The following is a 20305-nucleotide window of genomic DNA, read 5'->3' on the forward strand; positions in this document are numbered from 1 at the left end:
AATAAATGTCGTTCCACTTCATGATTGTGTCCCACTTGTTGTTGATTCTTCACAAAAAATACAGTTTTATATCTTTATGTTTGAAGCCTGAAATTGTTCTCCGGTCTCACCCAGCTCTCCAGGTGACCCTCGAGTTCCCTGTAATCATCATAACACCCATATGAGACCCTCTTAATAGTATATTACAAGTACAAGCACGACACTCAGGAAAACAACACTCATTAAAAGTAGCAACTACTTTGTTACTTTTCAAAATGACTACATACGCTCGGAGCCATAATTATTATACACTGTATATATGACTCTGCAATCTGCATATGCTGAGTTGGCAGACCAAATGGAAGCCTAGGGGATTTGAAGAGACCACATGCTTCATGACGAACCACAACACAATCTACCTTGAAGCCCCCGGCGACTTGTAATCCCTTCAGACCTTTGGGACCTCTGTCGCCCTGAAACACAGCAACTCGTTAGCAGTAATCTGTACTGTGACACCACTAACCAGCTAAAGAGATTATGGAAATGTGTTTGATGCTGGATTTACATCAAGGCCATGAAGTCCTCTCATCCCCTTATTTCCTTTGATTCTTTCAATGCCCTGAGGGAGACAGGTTGTTGTTATACACATTTTATAAATTTGTTTAAACATTGAAACAAAGGTGTTGACCTCTGAGGGTATGTCTTACCTTAGCGCCTGGCTCCCCAACATGGCCATAGTCATCTGTCTGTCCCATACCTCCCTGCAGCAGAAAAAAATGTTTAACATTTGTTACAAAGCAGACTAGGGGAAGAAAGGCAGTGTGAGCTGTATAGCAAGCAAGTGGAAAACCAGATTATGCTAGACACACCACAGGACCAAAAGTATGTGGACACCTGCTTGTCGAACATCTCATTCCAAAATTATAGGCATTAATATGGAGTTGGTCTACCCTTTGTTGCTATAATAGCCTCCACTATATGTTGTAACATGGCTGCGGGGACTTGTTTCCATTCAGCCAAAAGAGCATTAGTGAGGTTGGGCACTGATGTTGAGAGATTAGGCCTGGCTCACAGTTGGCCTCCCAATTCATCCCAAAGCTGTTTGATGGGGTTGAGGTCAGGGCTCTGTGCAGGCCATTCAAGTTCTTCCTCACCGATCTTGACAAACCATTTCTGTATGGACCTCACGTTGTGCATGGGAGACTTGTCATGCTGAAACAGGAAAGTACCTTCCCCAAACTGTTGCCACAAAGTTGGAAGCACAGAATAATTTAGAACGGGATTGTATGCTATAGCTTTAAGATTTCCCTTCACTGGAACTAAGGGGCCTAGCCCGAACCATGAAAAACAGCCACAGACCATTATTCCTCTTCCACCAAACTTTATAGTTGGCACTATTCATTGAGGCAGGTGGCATTCTCCTGGCATCCGCAAAACCCAGATTGATGAAGCGTGATTCATCACTCCAGAGAACGAGTTACCACTGTTCCAGAGTCCAATGACGGCGTGCTTTACACCACTCTAGCCGACGTTTGGCATTGCGCATGGTAATATTCGGCTTATGTGTGGCTGCTCGACCATGGAAACCCATTTCATGAAGCTCCCAACGAACAGTTCTTGTGCTGACTTTGCTGCCAGAGGCAGTTTGGAACTCGGTAGTGAGTGTTTCAACCGAGGACAGACAATTTTTCAGCACTCGGGGTCCCAATATGTGAGCTTGTGTGGCCTACAGTACTACTTCGCTGCTGAGCCGTTGTTGCTCTTAGACATTTCAACTTCACAATAAGGGCACTTACAGATGTCCAGGGCATCACTAGCAGAAATTTTACGAACTGACTTGGAAAGGTGCCATTCAATGACAGTGCCACATTGAAATTCACAGAGCTCTTCAGTAAGGCCATTCTACTCCCAATGTTTGTCTATGGAGATTGCATGGCTGTATGCTCGATGTTATACACCAGTCAGCAACGAGTGTGGCGGAAATTGCTCATCCACTAATTTGAAGGGGTGTCCACATACTTTTGTATATATAGTGTATGTACAGTTGAAGTCGAAAGTTTACATACACTTAGGTTGGAGTCATTAAAACTCGTATTTTAACCACTCCACAAATGTCTTGTTAAAAAACTATAGTTTTGTCAAGTCGGTTAGGACGTCTACTTTGTGCATGACACAAGTCAATTTTCCAATAATTGTTTACAGACAGATTATTTCACTTATAATTCACTCTCACAATTCCTGTGCCTTTAAACAGCTCGGAAAAGTCAAGAAAATTATGTCATGGCTTTAGAAGCTTCTGATTGGCTAATTGACATCATTTGAGTCAATTGGAGGTGTACCTGTGGATGTATTTCAAGGCTTACCTTCAAACTCAGTGCCTCTTTGCTTGACATCATGGGACAATCAAAAGAAATCAGCCAAGACCTCAGAAAAATAATTGTAGACCTCCACAAGTCTGGTTCATCCTTGGGAGCAATTTCCAAACGTCTTAAAGTACCACGTTCATCTGTACAAACAATAGTACGCAAGTATAAACACCATGGGACCATGCAGCTGAAAAAAAGCCGCTCAAAAAGGAGACACCTTCTGTCTCCTAGAGATGTACGTAGTTTGATGCGAAAAGTGCAAATCAATGCCAGAACAACAGCACAAGGACCTTGTGAAGATGCTGGAGGAAACAGGTACAAAAGTATCTATATCCACAGTAAAACGAGTCCTATATCGACATAACTTGAAAGGCCGCTCAGCAAGGAAGAAGCCACTGCTCCAAAACCGCCATAAAAAAGCCAGACAACGGTTTGCAACTGCACATGGGGACAAAGATAGTGCTTTTTGGAGAAATGTCCTCTGGTCTGATGAAACAAAAATATAACTGTTTGGCCATAATGACCATTGTTATGTTTGGAGGAAAAAGGGGGAGGCTTGCAGGCAGAAGAACACCATCCCAACCGTGAAGCACAGGGTGGCAGCATCATGTTGTGGGGGTGCTTTGCTGCAGGAGGGACTGGTGCACTTCACAAAATAGATGGCTACATGAGGGAGGAAAATTATGTGGATATATGGAAGCAACATCTCAAGACATCAGTCAGGAAGTTAAAGCTTGGTCGCAAATGGCTCTTCCAAATGGACAAAGTCCCAAAATGGCTGAAGGACAACAAAGTCAAGGTATTGGAGTGGCCGTCACAAAGCCCTGACCTCAATCATATAGAAAATTTGTGGGCAGAACTGAAAAAGCGTGTGCAAGCAAGGAGGCCTACAAACCTGACTCAGTTACACCAGCTCTGTCTGGAGGAATGGGCCAAAATTCACCCAACCTGTTATGGGAAGCTTGTGGAAGGCTACCCAAAACATTTGACAATTTTGGCTACCAGAAAAAGTTAAACAATTTAAAAGCAATGCTACCAAATACTAATTGAGTCTATGTAACCTTCTGACTCACTGGGAATGTGATGAAAGAAATAAAAGCATAAATAAATAATTCTCTCTACTATTATTCTGACATTTCACATTCTTAAAATAAAGTGGTGATCCTAACTGACCTAAAACAGGGGATTTTTACTGGGATTAAAAGTCAGGAATTGTGAAAAACTGAGTTGTATGTATATGTATTTGGCTAAGGTGTATGTAAACGTCCGACTTCTACTGTAATTCTAGTGAAATGTGCACCTGCGTCAATCAGAACACACAAGCTCACCTCGGGGACCTTCTGTAGAGCAGTGTATCACAGCCGTCCATGGTGACTGTTATACGGTAGTCTTGGCCAGTGGAATGTGGCTCTGACTGATTGTATAAGGCAGACCAGACATTGGCGGAACACATAGGAGTTTCCCAACCCGACAAGTGTGTGGGCATGACAGTAAGTTATATGCATTTCATTGTGGCCTTTGAATGGAATATACAATATCAATCCAAACACTTGAAGTTATCATAATAACCATAACATTTCCTTGGAGGAGTTAGATGTTTACAGAAGGATGAAATCTGAACATGGGCTATTAGGGGTTTCTAGTAGTACATGATGACTATAATGATGTGTTAAATATTTCCTTTAGACCGAAGATCTAAGTAGTGCGAGACATGCTGACCCCTGAAACATGGAGTTAGTGTTAACACAGTGTAGACCACAATTTATGACCCGAGGAAAGATGTGTCATAGCTAAGGGAAAATTGAACAACTTATTCTGTAAGTGTTTCCACACAGATGCTCATATCCTCACTCATATAAGACACTGTTTTGGCCTTTGAATTGGGGTTATTCTACTTGGTCAACCAACACCTTTGATCAAGACCAACAGTCCTCTATTCCATGACACCAGTTTACTAACCATCTCACTTCAGACCACGCCATGCACAGTCAGCTGCTAAGAGGCTGACCTTGGAGACGCTAAACGCTTTATCCAGAAGCATGACCGTGAACTTTACAACTTTACTAATGGAAGGACCACCCACCCACCGGGGTGGTCAGTTCATATATTGGAGCCAGGGAATGCCCTCCTTAGACGTCAGCGGGGGTGGCTGTAAACATGGTCGTGCTCTGTGACTTACATATTGGCAGGGGGTGAGGGTTCCACTGAGTCACAGAAGACAGATGTTGGCCCCCAACTGAGCTCCAGAAACAGTATGTCCCCCTCATCCCCCTGTCTTTGAGTGAGTACCCAGCATAGTTGTGTCTGTGTGTCTCTGTCTGTCTGTCTGTGTGTGTGTGTGTGTGTGTGTGTGTGTGTGTGTGTGTGTGTGTGTGTGTGTGTGTGTGTGTGTGTGTGTGTGTGTGTGTGTGTGTGTGTGTGTGTGTGTGTGTGTGTGTGTGTGTGTGTGTGTGAGAGTGATGTGCGGAATATATGGGCCATTTTCGCCCAGAGTCTCTCCAGACTAAAGGGCATGTTAAATGCCAAGCCAACAACTCGTCCTCTGTCTTTAAAGACCCACTGCCAGCCTTGCACACTATTGGGCACATGTTCTCGGTTCTCTGGGTTGTGTTTAAAAGACATTATGCATTTTAACTCCAGCATACCACCGAGTACTGGAGCTACATCAAAGAGGTAAATTAGTCATAACTCAGTCTCAATGGAAATAATCATGTCTACTGCCTGAAGCCTACAAGCAGGGTTATGTTTGCATAGTCAAACATGTAATTGAATCCTGATGCAATGAGTATGCCATGTCCTTTCATTAAACTGCTTAATAAACATTTTGTCCCCTGCTCTGCACTGGATGGCTCTCTATTGTACTTTAAGAGGTGTTCTGTTCTCAACTCTCTCCAGTCCTCTGACAATGACAAAGCATTCTTCCTGAGTGCTAAGTAAATGAAGGGCAGTAGTATGATGTTGATGACTACGATGAAAACAATTATGAAACAATGATTAATACGTATAAAACATAGCAACCTACCATAGCAAGTAAAACCACATTCATTGTTAGTCATTTGCAATAATTTTATGCAACTGTCTGCTTTCGGTGTGTGTGGAATTCAACACATTCAGATTCAATCTATTAAGTGTTCTGTTAAGCATCCCCTAATGTTAAAGTGAAACCAGACAGTCTACGATCCTTTGTCATGTTGAGCTAAACCATTTCCCTTCCAATGCAGATAAGCCTGCTATTGAAACATCATACCGTTTCTCAGTTCTACTTCCATTGCCCTTTTCCACAACTTCAGTGCTGTCGAGCAAGCAGTGGTTCTTCTATTTAATTCACTGTAGAAACCTCCTCGGTCAATATGAGGCCTACAGCCCAACATCTAATGTCTGCATACTGTAAAATCTACAAAGACCAACAGAGAGCATACATTCTGAGTGACAATTAACACTCATTATTCTAAGTTGTTGACCCTCGCCCATACAGCTCAACTCAACACCGTAGTGAGAACTATAATGAGAAAATGTCCTTACCCAGTTGCCTAGTCTTCCTGGCTCTCCTGTGTTGCCTGGGAGACCTCTGTGACCCTGCAGATGGAGAAATACAGTGGTAGCCGTTACCATTAGCCTGGACCATGAGCAAGCCAAGTTGGTCTCATCCTGTATGTGCTGTAATCAACTCTTTTATCATTGCCAATGAACGAACACAGAGACTGGCCCGCCAGGCTAATGGCTCTCAGCTCATTATTCAAAGCAGTGGTGCTGTAATGAGCCTAGTAGTCACCTTTGGTCCTGGGGGCCCTGGTTGCCAGGCTGTCCGGGCATACACGTACAGGTGGCCCTTCCTGCTGTCAGTCCAATTTCAGCATACCCTCCACACTGAATAGAATAGAACTTGATTAGTCCATCTGTACGGACAGAACTAATTCTTATGATTGGTTCCCTACTCCCTAGAGACACCACACAAATACACAGCACACATTTGGGAGGAGCACGTAGTCACTTCTATGGGAGACAATGAGAGTACAGGCTAGATTAAAAGACATACTGTACTGTAGGTATCTCTCAGTGAGGAACATGAACCCGCTGACAGTCGCTTCCAACTCACCACACTGGAGAGCTCATAGCAGTCCTCTGAGTAGGCCTTCTCTGGATCACAGGACACATCCATCTGCTGGAGGTCTACCTACAGTACCAGGGCACGGGATATTATGGTCAGTGTGCTTTCTTATGAACACTGAATTGACTGTGCTGCCTTCATCAATGTTGAATACAATTGCAAAATACTGTAGGCAACCCAGCATGATTTGGTCTGAACAGCACAGAACTTACTGAGGCGGAGCGGTCTCCCACAGCCCTCTTTACAATGGAGGTGTAACCTTGGTGGATGATGGGTCTGGGATTGTCGATGGACTCCACGCTCACCTCCTCTCAATCCACCAGCAACCTGACCTTATCGCCCTTGACCTGCAGCGCAAGCTTGTGCCACTCGCCGTTGAACAGCTTTTCCACCTGGTGGAATGTGCGCAGCATCTGGGTGCCACTGGGGCTGGTGTAGAAGAAGTCCAGAGATCGTGTGTCGCCCTGGAAACGGAGGCCCACCTGTTCACGTCCATCAGTGTCGCTGACCTACCACAGGTTCCAGGACCTCTTGGCGGCGTCCTTCGTCACCTTAAATGTGGCAATGATGGAGTAGTTGGAGGGCAGGCCGTCGGGGTACATATCACTGTTGCACGACAATCATGGTGTATTAGGAGACACTGAACATAGTTCAAAACATACTATTTTCATGTAGAACAAGCACTTGCATTTGTAGTGCAATTGTATTTAGAATAAAATGATCAAATACTTTTGAAACAACACAATCAGTGTTGCACGGGCTTAACATTTGAAAGCTTTTCCCGCTGCTTTTAAACCTCTGCTTTTGGTTTCAAAACCACCCTAGTTGGAAACTCTGAAACTGAAACTTAATCTACCATTAATGTTTTCAATCACAGCGGGCCTGTTGCACAACCTAATTGTATACACCCTCTTCTCTTCCTCTGTGGCTACCTGTCAAGGCAAATCACTCCTGTTGCCTTTTTGATGCTGTACTTTGACATTTTACATCATTCTTTGTTTCCATTATTTGTATTTAATTTATAGTAACACACTTCTGATTCTCAATATAAACATATCTTAGTTGTCAGGCATTGAACATTTTACATTTTTGTCAAAGAAAATCAGATTTAATATTGCAGATAGATTGTAGCTTCCATCAAGGTAATTGTCTGCATCACTTTCAATCCCCCATATATATTTTTTGCAAATATATATACATATCCAGACATACACATACATACAGGCATTGAAAGTTCATTGAGGACAGCTTTGCTGGCCACAACACAGAGGGAAAAGACCCAACAAATAGATGAACTACTGATGTTCAATGCCTCCCAGCAATGAGTAGACAAACAGCATAAATCTGTGTAGCCGATCTATGCCAAGAAAGTGTCAATGAGGGTTTGAAGATGGCTGGGGAAAACCCTCCCCTATTCCAATTTAATGATGATGTCTTCATTTCCAAAGGAAACCCTGGATGATAGGATGATACACTATAACTACTCATAATGAATTTTGACCAACAACACATCATTATGCTAATCAACAAACGAGTCAATTACTAGATTCATCCATTGTGATGACTGAATGAAACTCCAGTGGTGTTCCACCAACTGTCAATTGGTGAACATCAAGTTATGAAGCAAAGGCACATTTGTAGGTTTCCGTGCAGGAGATGATGAAATCAAATCTGTTGTTTGGAAGTGATAATTACACTGAGTGGAAAAACCGTGGAAACCCCTTTGGCAAAGGAGCAGAGAATAAACGTAGCTCATACAATACACGTCGCTATTAATCTTTCCTTTTGGTGCATGGTCCTAGCTCATGTTAACTAGCTCACATGGGAGGAATGTAGAAAACCTTAAGATAAACATAATTATTGAGTTAGGAGGAGGAATGACAAAGTTTGGGCGCTGGGTCTCGTTCAGGAGGATGCAACATACTGGAAATACTATAAATGATGACTTTTTCTACATGTCAATGAGGCATGTCGATTCTATAACAACATGTTTCTGAAGTTGGAACAATGTGGTGCCCTACCCTTACACTCTGGTTGATTACTTTTATCTGTACATTTGTACCTTTTTAATTCTGTAATTATTTTAACTATGTGTGTTAAGTTTGAATATCAGGAATATTATATTCAGGACTACTTTAGAAATAAGTGTTTTCCTGTGTTATCCTCTGAGAATCAACTGTACATCTTGACATTTATTTATTTGAAACCTCACAAATTCCAATCTATTCTAATCAATTTGGCCTCAAATGTGCATGCAGACAATACCTCATTGTTTTGCGCAGGTGGATGGCAGGGTTCACACGGTTAGGCCACTGAATCAGGTTCAGATCCGTCTACCTTCCTCACCCCTCTGGACTTAAATACACGGAACTCCTCTAGCATGTCATAACCTCAGAGTAAAAACATGCAGCTCAGTTTTTCACCAATGTCATGTTCATAGTGTTGAAGGGTTTAAGGCAGTGAATGATGAGGATCTGGATGCATTTTTAGACATAAAACACATCATTTGAAAAAGTCACAAAGTAGATTGAACAGTGCAGTGGCAGTGGGCATGTGGAAGGACTGAACAGTGCAGTGGCAGTGGGCATGTGGAAGGACTGGACAGTGTAGTGGCAGTGGGCATGTGGAAGGACTGGACAGTGTAGTGGCAGTGGGCATGTGGAAGGACTGGACAGTGTAGTGGCAGTGGGCATGTGGAAGGACTGGACAGTGTAGTGGCAGTGGGCATGTGGAAGGACTGGACAGTGTAGTGGCAGTGGGCATGTGGAAGGACTGGACAGTGTAGTGGCAGTGGGCATGTGGAAGGACTGGACAGTGCAGTGGCAGTGGGCATGTGGAAGGACTGGACAGTGCAGTGGCAGTGGGCATGTGGAAGGACTGAACAGTGCAGTGGCAGTGGGCATGTGGAAGGACTGAACAGTGTAGTGGCAGTGGGCATGTGGAAGGACTGGACAGTGCAGTGGCAGTGGGCATGTGGAAGGACTGGACAGTGCAGTGGCAGTGGGCATGTGGAAGGACTGAACAGTGCAGTGGCAGTGGGCATGTGGAAGGACTGGACAGTGCAGTGGCAGTGGGCATGTGGAAGGACTGAACAGTGCAGTGGCAGTGGGCATGTGGAAGGACTGAACAGTGCAGTGGCAGTGGGCATGTGGAAGGACTGGACAGTGCAGTGGCAGTGGGCATGTGGAAGGACTGAACAGTGCAGTGGCAGTGGGCATGTGGAAGGACTGAACAGTGCAGTGAACAGCACTGAACAGTGAAGGACTGGACAGTGCAGTGGCAGTGGGCATGTGGAAGGACTGAACAGTGCAGTGGCAGTGGGCATGTGTAAGGACTGGACAGTGCAGTGGCAGTGGGCATGTGGAAGGACTGAACAGTGCAGTGGCAGTGGGCATGTGGAAGGACTGAATAGTGCAGTGGCAGTGGGCATGTGTAAGGACTGGACAGTGCAGTGGCAGTGGGCATGTGGAAGGACTGAACAGTGCAGTGGCAGTGGGCATGTGGAAGGACTGAATAGTGCAGTGGCAGTGGGCATGTGGAAGGACTGAACAGTGCAGTGGCAGTGGGCATGTGGAAGGACTGAACAGTGCAGTGGCAGTGGGCATGTGGAAGGACTGGACAGTGCAGTGGCAGTGGGCATGTGGAAGGACTGAACAGTGCAGTGGCAGTGGGCATGTGGAAGGACTGAACAGTGCAGTGGCAGTGGGCATGTGGAAGGACTGGACAGTGCAGTGGCAGTGGGCATGTGGAAGGACTGAACAGTGCAGTGGCAGTGGGCATGTGGAAGGACTGAACAGTGCAGTGAACAGCACTGAACAGTGAAGGACTGGACAGTGCAGTGGCAGTGGGCATGTGGAAGGACTGAACAGTGCAGTGAACAGCACTGAACAGTGAAGGACTGGACAGTGCAGTGGCAGTGGGCATGTGGAAGGACTGAACAGTGCAGTGGCAGTGGGCATGTGTAAGGACTGGACAGTGCAGTGGCAGTGGGCATGTGGAAGGACTGAACAGTGCAGTGGCAGTGGGCATGTGGAAGGACTGAATAGTGCAGTGGCAGTGGGCATGTGGAAGGACTGAACAGTGCAGTGGCAGTGGGCATGTGGAAGGACTGAACAGTGCAGTGGCAGTGGGCATGTGGAAGGACTGGACAGTGCAGTGGCAGTGGGCATGTGGAAGGACTGAACAGTGCAGTGGCAGTGGGCATGTGGAAGGACTGAACAGTGCAGTGGCAGTGGGCATGTGGAAGGACTGGACAGTGCAGTGGCAGTGGGCATGTGGAAGGACTGAACAGTGCAGTGGCAGTGGGCATGTGGAAGGACTGAACAGTGCAGTGAACAGCACTGAACAGTGAAGGACTGGACAGTGCAGTGGCAGTGGGCATGTGGAAGGACTGAACAGTGCAGTGGCAGTGGGCATGTGTAAGGACTGGACAGTGCAGTGGCAGTGGGCATGTGGAAGGACTGAACAGTGCAGTGGCAGTGGGCATGTGGAAGGACTGAACAGTGCAGTGGCAGTGGGCATGTGGAAGGACTGGACAGTGCAGTGGCAGTGGGCATGTGGAAGGACTGAACAGTGCAGTGGCAGTGGGCATGTGGAAGGACTGGACAGTGCAGTGGCAGTGGGCATGTGGAAGGACTGAACAGTGCAGTGGCAGTGGGCATGTGGAAGGACTGAACAGTGCAGTGGCAGTGGGCATGTGGAAGGACTGAACAGTGCAGTGGCAGTGGGCATGTGGAAGGACTGGACAGTGCAGTGGCAGTGGGCATGTGGAAGGACTGAACAGTGCAGTGGCAGTGGGCATGTGGAAGGACTGGACAGTGCAGTGGCAGTGGGCATGTGGAAGGACTGAACAGTGCAGTGGCAGTGGGCATGTGGAAGGACTGGACAGTGCAGTGGCAGTGGGCATGTGGAAGGACTGGACAGTGCAGTGGCAGTGGGCATGTGGAAGGACTGGACAGTGCAGTGGCAGTGGGCATGTGGAAGGACTGAACAGTGCAGTGGGCATGTGGAAGGACTGAACAGTGCAGTGGGCATGTGGAAGGACTGAACAGTGCAGTGGGCATGTGGAAGGACTGAACAGTGCAGTGGGCATGTGGAAGGACTGAACAGTGCAGTGGGCATGTGGAAGGACTGGACAGGTGAATAAATCAAAAAGGCATTTATCGCAAAATATGATCAATCAAACAATGATTATTGGTATTCATGTTACTGGTATTCAACAGCATCAAACTTTTTCAATCTAATGTTTTGTGAAATAGTTATTTGTTCAATCAGTGTTGATTTGCAGTAACTTTAACAAAGAACAGTACACTTGATTACACACTACAAAATGTCATTGCACTTGGCACAACATTAATTCAGTTGACTCTCATTCCCACAATTGAAGGGTGTCATATTTCCTAATTATATGGGTGTCATTTCATTCAGAAAATGGGAAGTCCGGATGTTTTTGACCTCACCGTGAAGTCAGTTGGGGTTGGTAGTGATACATTCTGTTAAGCCAAAATCCCATACTGACTGCAGGAACTACTCAAGAGGGGAAGGATGTGTAATCTTCTGAGAGGGTTATGGTTGTATGTACCAGTGCTGCCACTTGTTGGTCATGCAGAAATAGAGGATCAAATTATATTGCATTGCCCGGATCACTGTTTGTAAATTTCCACGCCAACCAACTTTGCTAATATTGGAAAGAAAGAAAACAGACAGTCTTGAGAAAAGCTGAAAATCAATCAAGCAGTATTATTATACCCTCAATAAACAGCAAAAGGGAATAAAAAGTCATTTTATGGTACTTACTTGGTAATTCCTGGCTTTTGGTCAATCCAAAGAAAGCTAGAAGTACTGGGAAAACAAGCATTTCTTTTAGGGCTGGCATTTTCTAAATGTGATGTGCCAGGGATTATAAACACCTGCAAAAGTAAAATAAGAGAAGCTCTAAGATCAAGGAAATCTATAGTGAGGAACAGTGCCCTGTTTTACTAAATTGGTAGGATTAGGTCAATTGTAATCAAATGCAAATAAAAAATACTCAACAATAAAATAACAATACCCTACTCCATTAATCATAGAAATAACAGCATTCTAATATGAATGTTGATTACACATGAACACAAAAATATGTTTATGTAGGTCAATAAATCAGCATCAAATGATCTATAAAAATTATGTACTTTTCCATCTGGAATTAAATGATGTCTGATAATAATATTAAATCAAGTCCAATCAGGCAATTGGTCAGAAAAGTGCCTGTAATAACTTGGTCACAGCTAACCTTACCGAAGGAGTCACATAATTATTCATGAACCATAAAAAAAAATATATATCAACTTCACTATGTCAAAAGAATATTATCCCAACAAATCAAATCATACAATATCAAATCATGTTCACATATGCTCAACTCTCAACCATTGAATAGAATTGAGATATTTCATTTAGTCAAAAAAGTAGGCTGAAGTTCATTTGATTCTTTGACATTTTGTTCCCATAAAACAATATTCATTATCCAGATCCAAAACAGCAGAATCTACTTTACTGAACTGATGGAGCCATTATCTGAATCTACTCTTAAATCAGACAAATTACACTTTTCTTTTCTTACCTTTTCCATATATATATATATATATATATATATATATATATATATATATTTTTTTTTTTAAGTATCCCCAATTTTGTGATATCCAATTTTAATTAGATGCCAGTAATATTTGTCCACAATAAATCAATGGCCAATTGTTTCCAGCACACACAAAACCCACCATCATATTTCAATTAAATTATAATAAAACCGAAACATACCTATATATGAATGTAGACAATATTGTAAAGATCACTCACATATTCCTGAAAAAGAGGCCCCGATGTGGACTGCTTTCGGTTCCTTTACAGTTGCTGCAGTGAGGATATAACCAATTTAAAAGTGGCATCCCTAGGCCAAACCATGCCTTAAACCATTCAGAAAGATAGTGGCTGGTCTCAGGAAGACCTGACCCTTCCTTGCACTCCACTCTACCTTCGGTCCCCAGGGGATGTGATCTCTCCCACAGGCCTGTCTCCTCTGCTGAAACACACTGGTTGTCCTGAGAAGGCTCAGGGCAACCATTCAGTTCTTCTTTCCATTTTTACACACGTTAGGAGCACAAGCAAAATCTACATCTTTCGACGCATTATTGATTGGGATGGCACAAAATAGACTGAAATGAATTTGCAAGGAGCATGGTAGACTGTCCTTTCCTACACCTGTCATCTCCTCTGAAGCCTCCCTAATCATTATTCAGCAATAAATATGTACATTTTTCTTTGCATATTAACTTGTCACAGTTCATATACGTATTTTCATTATTTTAGGCTACTTTTATAATCATACTTTTATCAACTCAACTAAAAGGTGAAACATTTTTGGTTATGTGACCGCCTTCCCAGGACAGTCAGTTGCTGTCCTGATTTCCACTGGTAGAAACCTGTAGTATGTCGCATTCATGCGCGAGGAGCGCTCCGCAAACGTTTCCGCACAGAGAATGGTGGTGCTGGGAATACAATTAACTCAAAACCCGTAAGACACTGTACTGAACCTGAGCATGTGGCCTAAAATAAATGAGAGTTGGATTTGTCAACTATACCCTGCTTGTGGACCTTCACGGCTCTGAATGAAAAATCTAAATGTATGTTTTTTTGAGGCACACACCTTGGCATTAAAGGAACCATCTGTACATGTTTGGTTATTCATTTCAACAAATTAAATATAACCAATTGATCTGCTCCTTTGTTTACATTTATGTTGACCCACAGATGGTATGGGCTGCCTGTAGGCTATAGGCCCATAATTGAGACAAACTTGTTTCTAACTTGACATTTATGGAATGAGCACCATTATCACAGCTTTTACACAGCACTTAAATTCGAAAGAGGTAAAAGTTCATATGATCTGAGAGATTTGGAAGAAATGATCTGTAAGAAACTCACAGGTAGACCATGTTGAAATGCAACAATACAGATCAAGTTTCCACATTTCCTGGGGTGAAACTATCACCTGCTCAACTACAGTTGTCCTATTCAAAGATCTCGAGTGGGTTAAATGCAGAAGACACATTTCAGTTGAATGCATTCAGTTGTACAATTGACTAGATATCCCCCTTTGCCTTTCTCTGTACATTATATAATAACACCACGAGTCATCACGAGACTTTATGAAATACTTCCCATTTCTATATGATGCTAGATTTCTTTTGTCTCCGCTGCATCCTATTGGGTCAATCTACAGAAATTATACATTATTCTGTAACAATAATGTATAACATCATGTAAAAAAACAGACAAGTATGTGATCCAGGTCAGTATCCCATGGTAGCTTTCTGCTAGCAGATTTATTACAAAACGTTAACAGCGATCCTTTCCACTCTAGCAAAATGAACCATACACTGACAAATGCACTAAAGAATGTCTACTCAGGGTCCGGGGAGGCCAATGTCCAAGGTAAAATGGCACACATCACTGTAAGTTGACCAAACAAAACAGTACTACCGAAGGTAAGGTGGAGTACTTTAAAGCCTGGATATTGAGGGATTTCTGCGTGAACTTGCCTTCAACAGTCATCTCAGTCAGAACATAATTATTTGCAGTGTTTACTATGTGGTAGGCTACAGGTATATTGTATTGCCCTTTAAATGCATTTTGGCAGTACATCATTGCACTTTAAATAGATAATAGATAATTGAGGTGTCCCACAGGATCTGTCACACGCATGTCAGCATACAGAACATTCAGTAACCCTCTCACGAGCACAATGCTGTGTGCTGCCATTCATTAGTGTACAGAACTGTTAGTTGAGCATACAGTGTGGTCTTCTCCATGTTTTTTTCTTTTCAGTTTCTTTAAACTCTTCAGGTTTAGCGTCAATAAAATAAAATAGTCATAATAATTTGACATTATTCACAAAAAATTAAATACATTAAGACAAACACAAGGCCATTGGCATTCCATTCTCACTTAATAATAAACCATTTTTCTATTCAACAGAATATTTTACATCTTCACAAGACTTTAAATAATCAACACATACGCCAGTCTCTCTTGTCACTTTGGGCCAACGTGGTTGTCTCAAGGCCCCTGACTATCTCTTGGAGGTCTGGGCCAGTTTGCTGGGAGTCGACCTTCTTTGAGGAGTCGGGATTCTGGAGGGCTTGCCTCCGTGTTGACGTGATGACGAGCGGGGTGTAGCCCGACTGGTGTCACCCACCGTCTCCGATGTGTCGGAGCACACCGATGCGATATCCGAAATGTCGAAGTCTGAAGCATCGCTTCCCCTCCGGCTGCTCCCTCGGCTGCCTGCTTTACTTCCAGGTCGGCTGCCGGACCTTCTCGATTCTGGGGGACAAAAGATTCCGGTATGGTTATTGTCTGGTTACAGCAACTGGTAACTTTAATAGCAGACCCGAACAGCAGAGCCCTTTAGCTGCTTTTCAAAAGGAGGCTCTACTCACCAAACCCTATCGCCTGTCCCCGTGCTTTCATCACAGCAGCATTGATCAGGGTTCCCTGCTCTTCTCCTGACTGGAAACCTTTTCCTGACAAGTATCCAGGGAGCCGCAGTTTACTTCCCTGTATCGGAGTGCTCTGCAAAAGACAGAGCATTTGTTAGCATTTTTCTCTATGTTTACAAAAACATATCTAGGTACGCAATGGTAAATCACAGAAGAAGACGATTCTCTAGTCTAGTACATCGACTCTTCGAACACTGGTAATTCTTCTCTAATTAGCATGTTATGCAATGTGGCATTCCGATGAAATCTGATCAAACCCCACGGACATCCAATATAAGGGGTTATTGTGTTGAATGAAAAGTTGATGTACTGTATGATATTTCAGGAACAACTTAAACTTGTACAGTGGATTAACAGATAAACAGTTCAACATGCAACACAGAACAGCGGGTCAGTTCTTAGTTTGAGTTAGTTAGAGAAGGTATTTGACAACAGAGAGAATGTTCCACAACGATCACCAGTTAGTACTTTAAAGCATTAAATTAAAAATACAAAATGAAATCGGGCCTCTAAAAGACAACAAATATACATCTTATGTACTCCCTTCAATCACAATTTGCTCCCTACACTTCCCCTTTGGCCTTAACACTTTGATAATAGCAGATCTGCCTTCTTCATTCTGGGGGATTGTGTAGTGGCGGAAGCTCCACCACTACACATTTTACACCTATCCAGACTCTTTAGATCAGGGGTGGTCAAACTTCTGGGCTTGGTTAATTATTTAGAAATGTAAAAATGTAAACAATATCTTTTTAGGGTCTTGAAACAAAAGCTTTTTTGAAAGTAATCATAAAATTACAATTCAAACAATCAGATCGCAGCCATATAACAACACATTCTGATTACCATTATTAAAGATGTATAAAACATTTCACCATTGTAGCATAGAAACTGCAACTTAGTTTCTATGTTCATCAGGCTAATAACGTTTTGGGAAAATGTTGCAGTTTTAAAGCACATTTTCTGCAATTCTACACATTTTTCTAAGGGGCAGCGGGAAAATGTAGCAGTCTTGAAACTAATTAAACTAATTGCTATTCTACTCATTTAGCCATGGGGCAGAGAGAACATTTTGCCATGGGGCAGAGAGAACATTTTGCCATGGGGCAGAGAGAACATTTTGCCATGGGGCAGAGAGAACATTTTGCCATGGGGCAGAGAGAACATTTTGCCATGGGGCAGAGAGAACATTTTGCCGTTTTAATGCCTGTTTCCTGCAGTTCTACACATTTTGCCATGAGTGGTGTAAAAAGTACCCAATTGTCATACTTGAGTAAAAGTAAAAAATACCTTAATAGAAAATGACTCAAGTAAAAGTCACCCAGTAAAATACTACTTGAACAAAAGTATTTGGTTTTAAATATACTTAAGTATCAAAATGAAATGTAATTGCAAAAATATACTTAAGTATCAAAAGTAAAAGTATAATCATTTCAAATTGCTTATATTAAGCAAACCAGATGGCACAATTTTCTTGTTTTTGATTTATTAATGAATAGCCAGAGGCACACTCCATTTACAAATGAAGCATTTGTGTTTAGTGAGTCTGCCAAATCAGAGACAGTAGGGATGACCAGGCATGTTCTCTTGATAAGTGCATGAATTGGACCATTTTCCTGTCCTGCTAAGCATTCAAAATGTAATGAGTACTGTTGTGTGTGAGGAATAACATATGGAGTAGAAAGTACATTATTTTGTTTAGGAATGTAGTGAAGTAAAATTAAAAGTTGTCCAAAATATCAATAGTAAGTACAGATACACACAAAAACAACTTAAGTAGTAATTTAAAGTATTTTTACATAAGTCATGGCTAGTGGTTTAAAGTACTTATGTCATGTTGATATGATATCTGAGTGAGAGTGACTAACAAAATCAATGAGGGCACCTGCTTTGGGTGCCTGGTCAGTAATTTGACCATGATTACTGCAAGGTTAAGATAGCTGACTAGACTAACTTACCTAGCAAACTATAAAATGTTAGCTGACATGGGATAATTGATTGACCGTCAATAGCTATGTTTCCATTAACTTGTCCAGCGATTTTTTTTAGACATTAGAAAGTTAGCATAGAAAATAGATGCAACAATTGCCTGCTAGGGGGCATTTCCATTGAACTATCTTGTGTCGATAAAAACTGCTGATTGTAATGGCGTCACACCTTTAAATCGCAAGAACCTACAGTGTCAAATAAAAATGGAGTGGTTGAAGTGTTTCCATTACCCATTTAGGCAAATTGTGCATTAATAAATTGGCGACAACTGTATGCCTTTCAACCTATCTGTTTCCTGATAGAATGCAAGAAATGAGTTATATTTGCCAAATTCTAATGATTCTCATGTGCCTAACGGCTGCCTAGGCTAGTCCGGGCCATGGTGAAACTTGCACTCCTGTAGATCTGAGATAATTGAATGGTAAAACTTGTCAGCCAATCAGAAAAGCAAAGTGAAGAAATTCAGTTATTCTTGAAACTCAGGAAAAACATAATTTTTTATAGTAAAATTATTTTTATTTTGCAAGCAGTAGGCTAGGCATTTAGAATTAAAGCTGCAATGTGACATTTTTGTTATAGAGCTGTCACTATCATTGAAAGAATGTCTTGCAAGATCTGTTCTGTGTGCGCTATTTCTATGCTTCCAGATCTTAAGTTTAGTTTTTGTGTCTTTTACTTTCGGTTTTGTTCACCAGCTTCAAACAACTGAAAATACAGTATTTTTAGTTATGGAAAATATATTTCACAGCAGTTTAGATGGTACAATGACTCTCTACACTACACTTGCTTGTTTTGTGACATAAACTGAAATTAGGCGAACTATTAGAATTTTAGCCACCAGGAAATGGCAGAGCGATTTCTTCATAGTGCATCTTTAAATGTGGAGTGGAACTTATGGCTATGTGATGACAGCACGTGACCCACATACCTTAAAAATTATTCGGCAATCATAATTTATTCTAAAAACACAGTTCCCATCATCATTTTTTAGCAATAAAGAAAGATAAAGAAGAAAAAAATCTGCTCCTGTCGAAACGGATGAAAATTATGTCGATCTTTAGAAAATGTCTTCTTTATCTGCCGTTACCAATATTTGGTTGGCCATGCTTTAGATATTCAATTATTGTGAAGTTAGGGCCAAGGGGAAGGGGTAGGGCTATCTAAGTAGTTATTAGTGGAAAAACCTACTTTATTTCCTTTTTCCTTTTACTCAGACACTATACAATTCAGTTAGATGGTATTGTAGGAGGCAGCAGTTGTTAGGTTCAGAGCTCTGGAGCGTTCCAGACCCTGTTGATTCACTATACCTCAGAGGATGAACCTTGGCTCTCAAAGGAGTCTGATGATTTAAGAGGAGTGGAGGGTTTGCTGTTTGTCAGCCAGGGTTTATCATAATTGCGAGTTATGTGTTGGGGAGTCTGGGGGAATAATGGCAAGTCAAACACACAAACACAGGGATTCAGATGGAGAAATCAATAACTAAAAGGAGTACAGGTAGACTAAATGAAGAGCTATGATATATGACAAAAGAAAGGAATGATCAAAATATATCAGACAACCAAAAACAACGTATATAAACAAATGATAAAATAGACAAATGAAAAACAATAGATATGGTTGGCAGCATGTGGGGAATGGCAGACAAACCAACACACACCGTTTCTGTAGAAATTGTTCAAATACATCTAGCTTCCTATGGTCATTAAATACAAGTCATTAGCCAATTTTGCTCTGTTGTCAGTGAAGTTAATACATGTATTTGCTGTGGAAGAAGGAGTATGTAGTCAAAAGCTCCTACCCAGATTGTGGGCGTCTCTTACCTTGGGTGTGCTGGGCAAGGCTGGGTTATTATGCTGGGCCGGACAGCTATGGCTAGAGTTTGACCTGTTGGGAGAGGCAGCTCGTGACGACGGCCGCGACCTACGACCTCTATACCGGAAGCTTGCCATCACCTGAGTGGTGCCCTCTGGGAGAATGAACTTTTCTCGCAGCTCCATGTTTGTCCTGCCTTTGGCTGGGGGGTAAAATATGACAACATACAGTAAGACATATGCATGGTTGTTGGTGTATGATTGATTATAAGTAAGGTGAACCTAATTCATTTCAGTGGAGTGAGTAAATGTATGATGAGTGCCTGCTTTTAGAAACAGCAGACCATTTGAAATGAATACAGGTTGCTGTTTATACTATTTGTGATTGGACTATTGTGCAAATAAACACGTGTGAATGAAGGACATGCAGTTTCACATCACTTAGCCACAATGGCAAACTCACTGAAAACAAACAGTCCCAATAGGAAGTGCTGTGAAAAGGACATTCTT

The 20305-nt window shown here is 42.4% G+C and overlaps 1 protein-coding gene across 2 annotated transcripts in view; it reads right to left on the bottom strand.

The window, feature by feature from the left end:
* Positions 1-14782: 14782 nt before the first annotated feature.
* Positions 14783-20305, bottom strand: part of LOC109898906 (dystonin) — a 190668-nt gene continuing 185145 nt past the window's right edge. For both annotated transcript variants that reach the window (XM_031835453.1, XM_031835452.1), the window contains 4 exons: positions 19805-19998; positions 19292-19402; positions 15936-16068; positions 14783-15819 (listed from right to left, as the gene is read on the bottom strand). In XM_031835453.1, the coding sequence (XP_031691313.1) occupies positions 15566-15819; positions 15936-16068; positions 19292-19402; positions 19805-19998 (692 nt within the window). In that variant the 3' untranslated portion in view covers positions 14783-15565. The remainder of the gene's footprint in view (positions 15820-15935; positions 16069-19291; positions 19403-19804; positions 19999-20305) is intronic.

Source organism: Oncorhynchus kisutch, linkage group LG11 (assembly GCF_002021735.2).
Source record: "Oncorhynchus kisutch isolate 150728-3 linkage group LG11, Okis_V2, whole genome shotgun sequence".
Taxonomy (NCBI): Eukaryota; Metazoa; Chordata; class Actinopteri; order Salmoniformes; family Salmonidae; genus Oncorhynchus; species Oncorhynchus kisutch.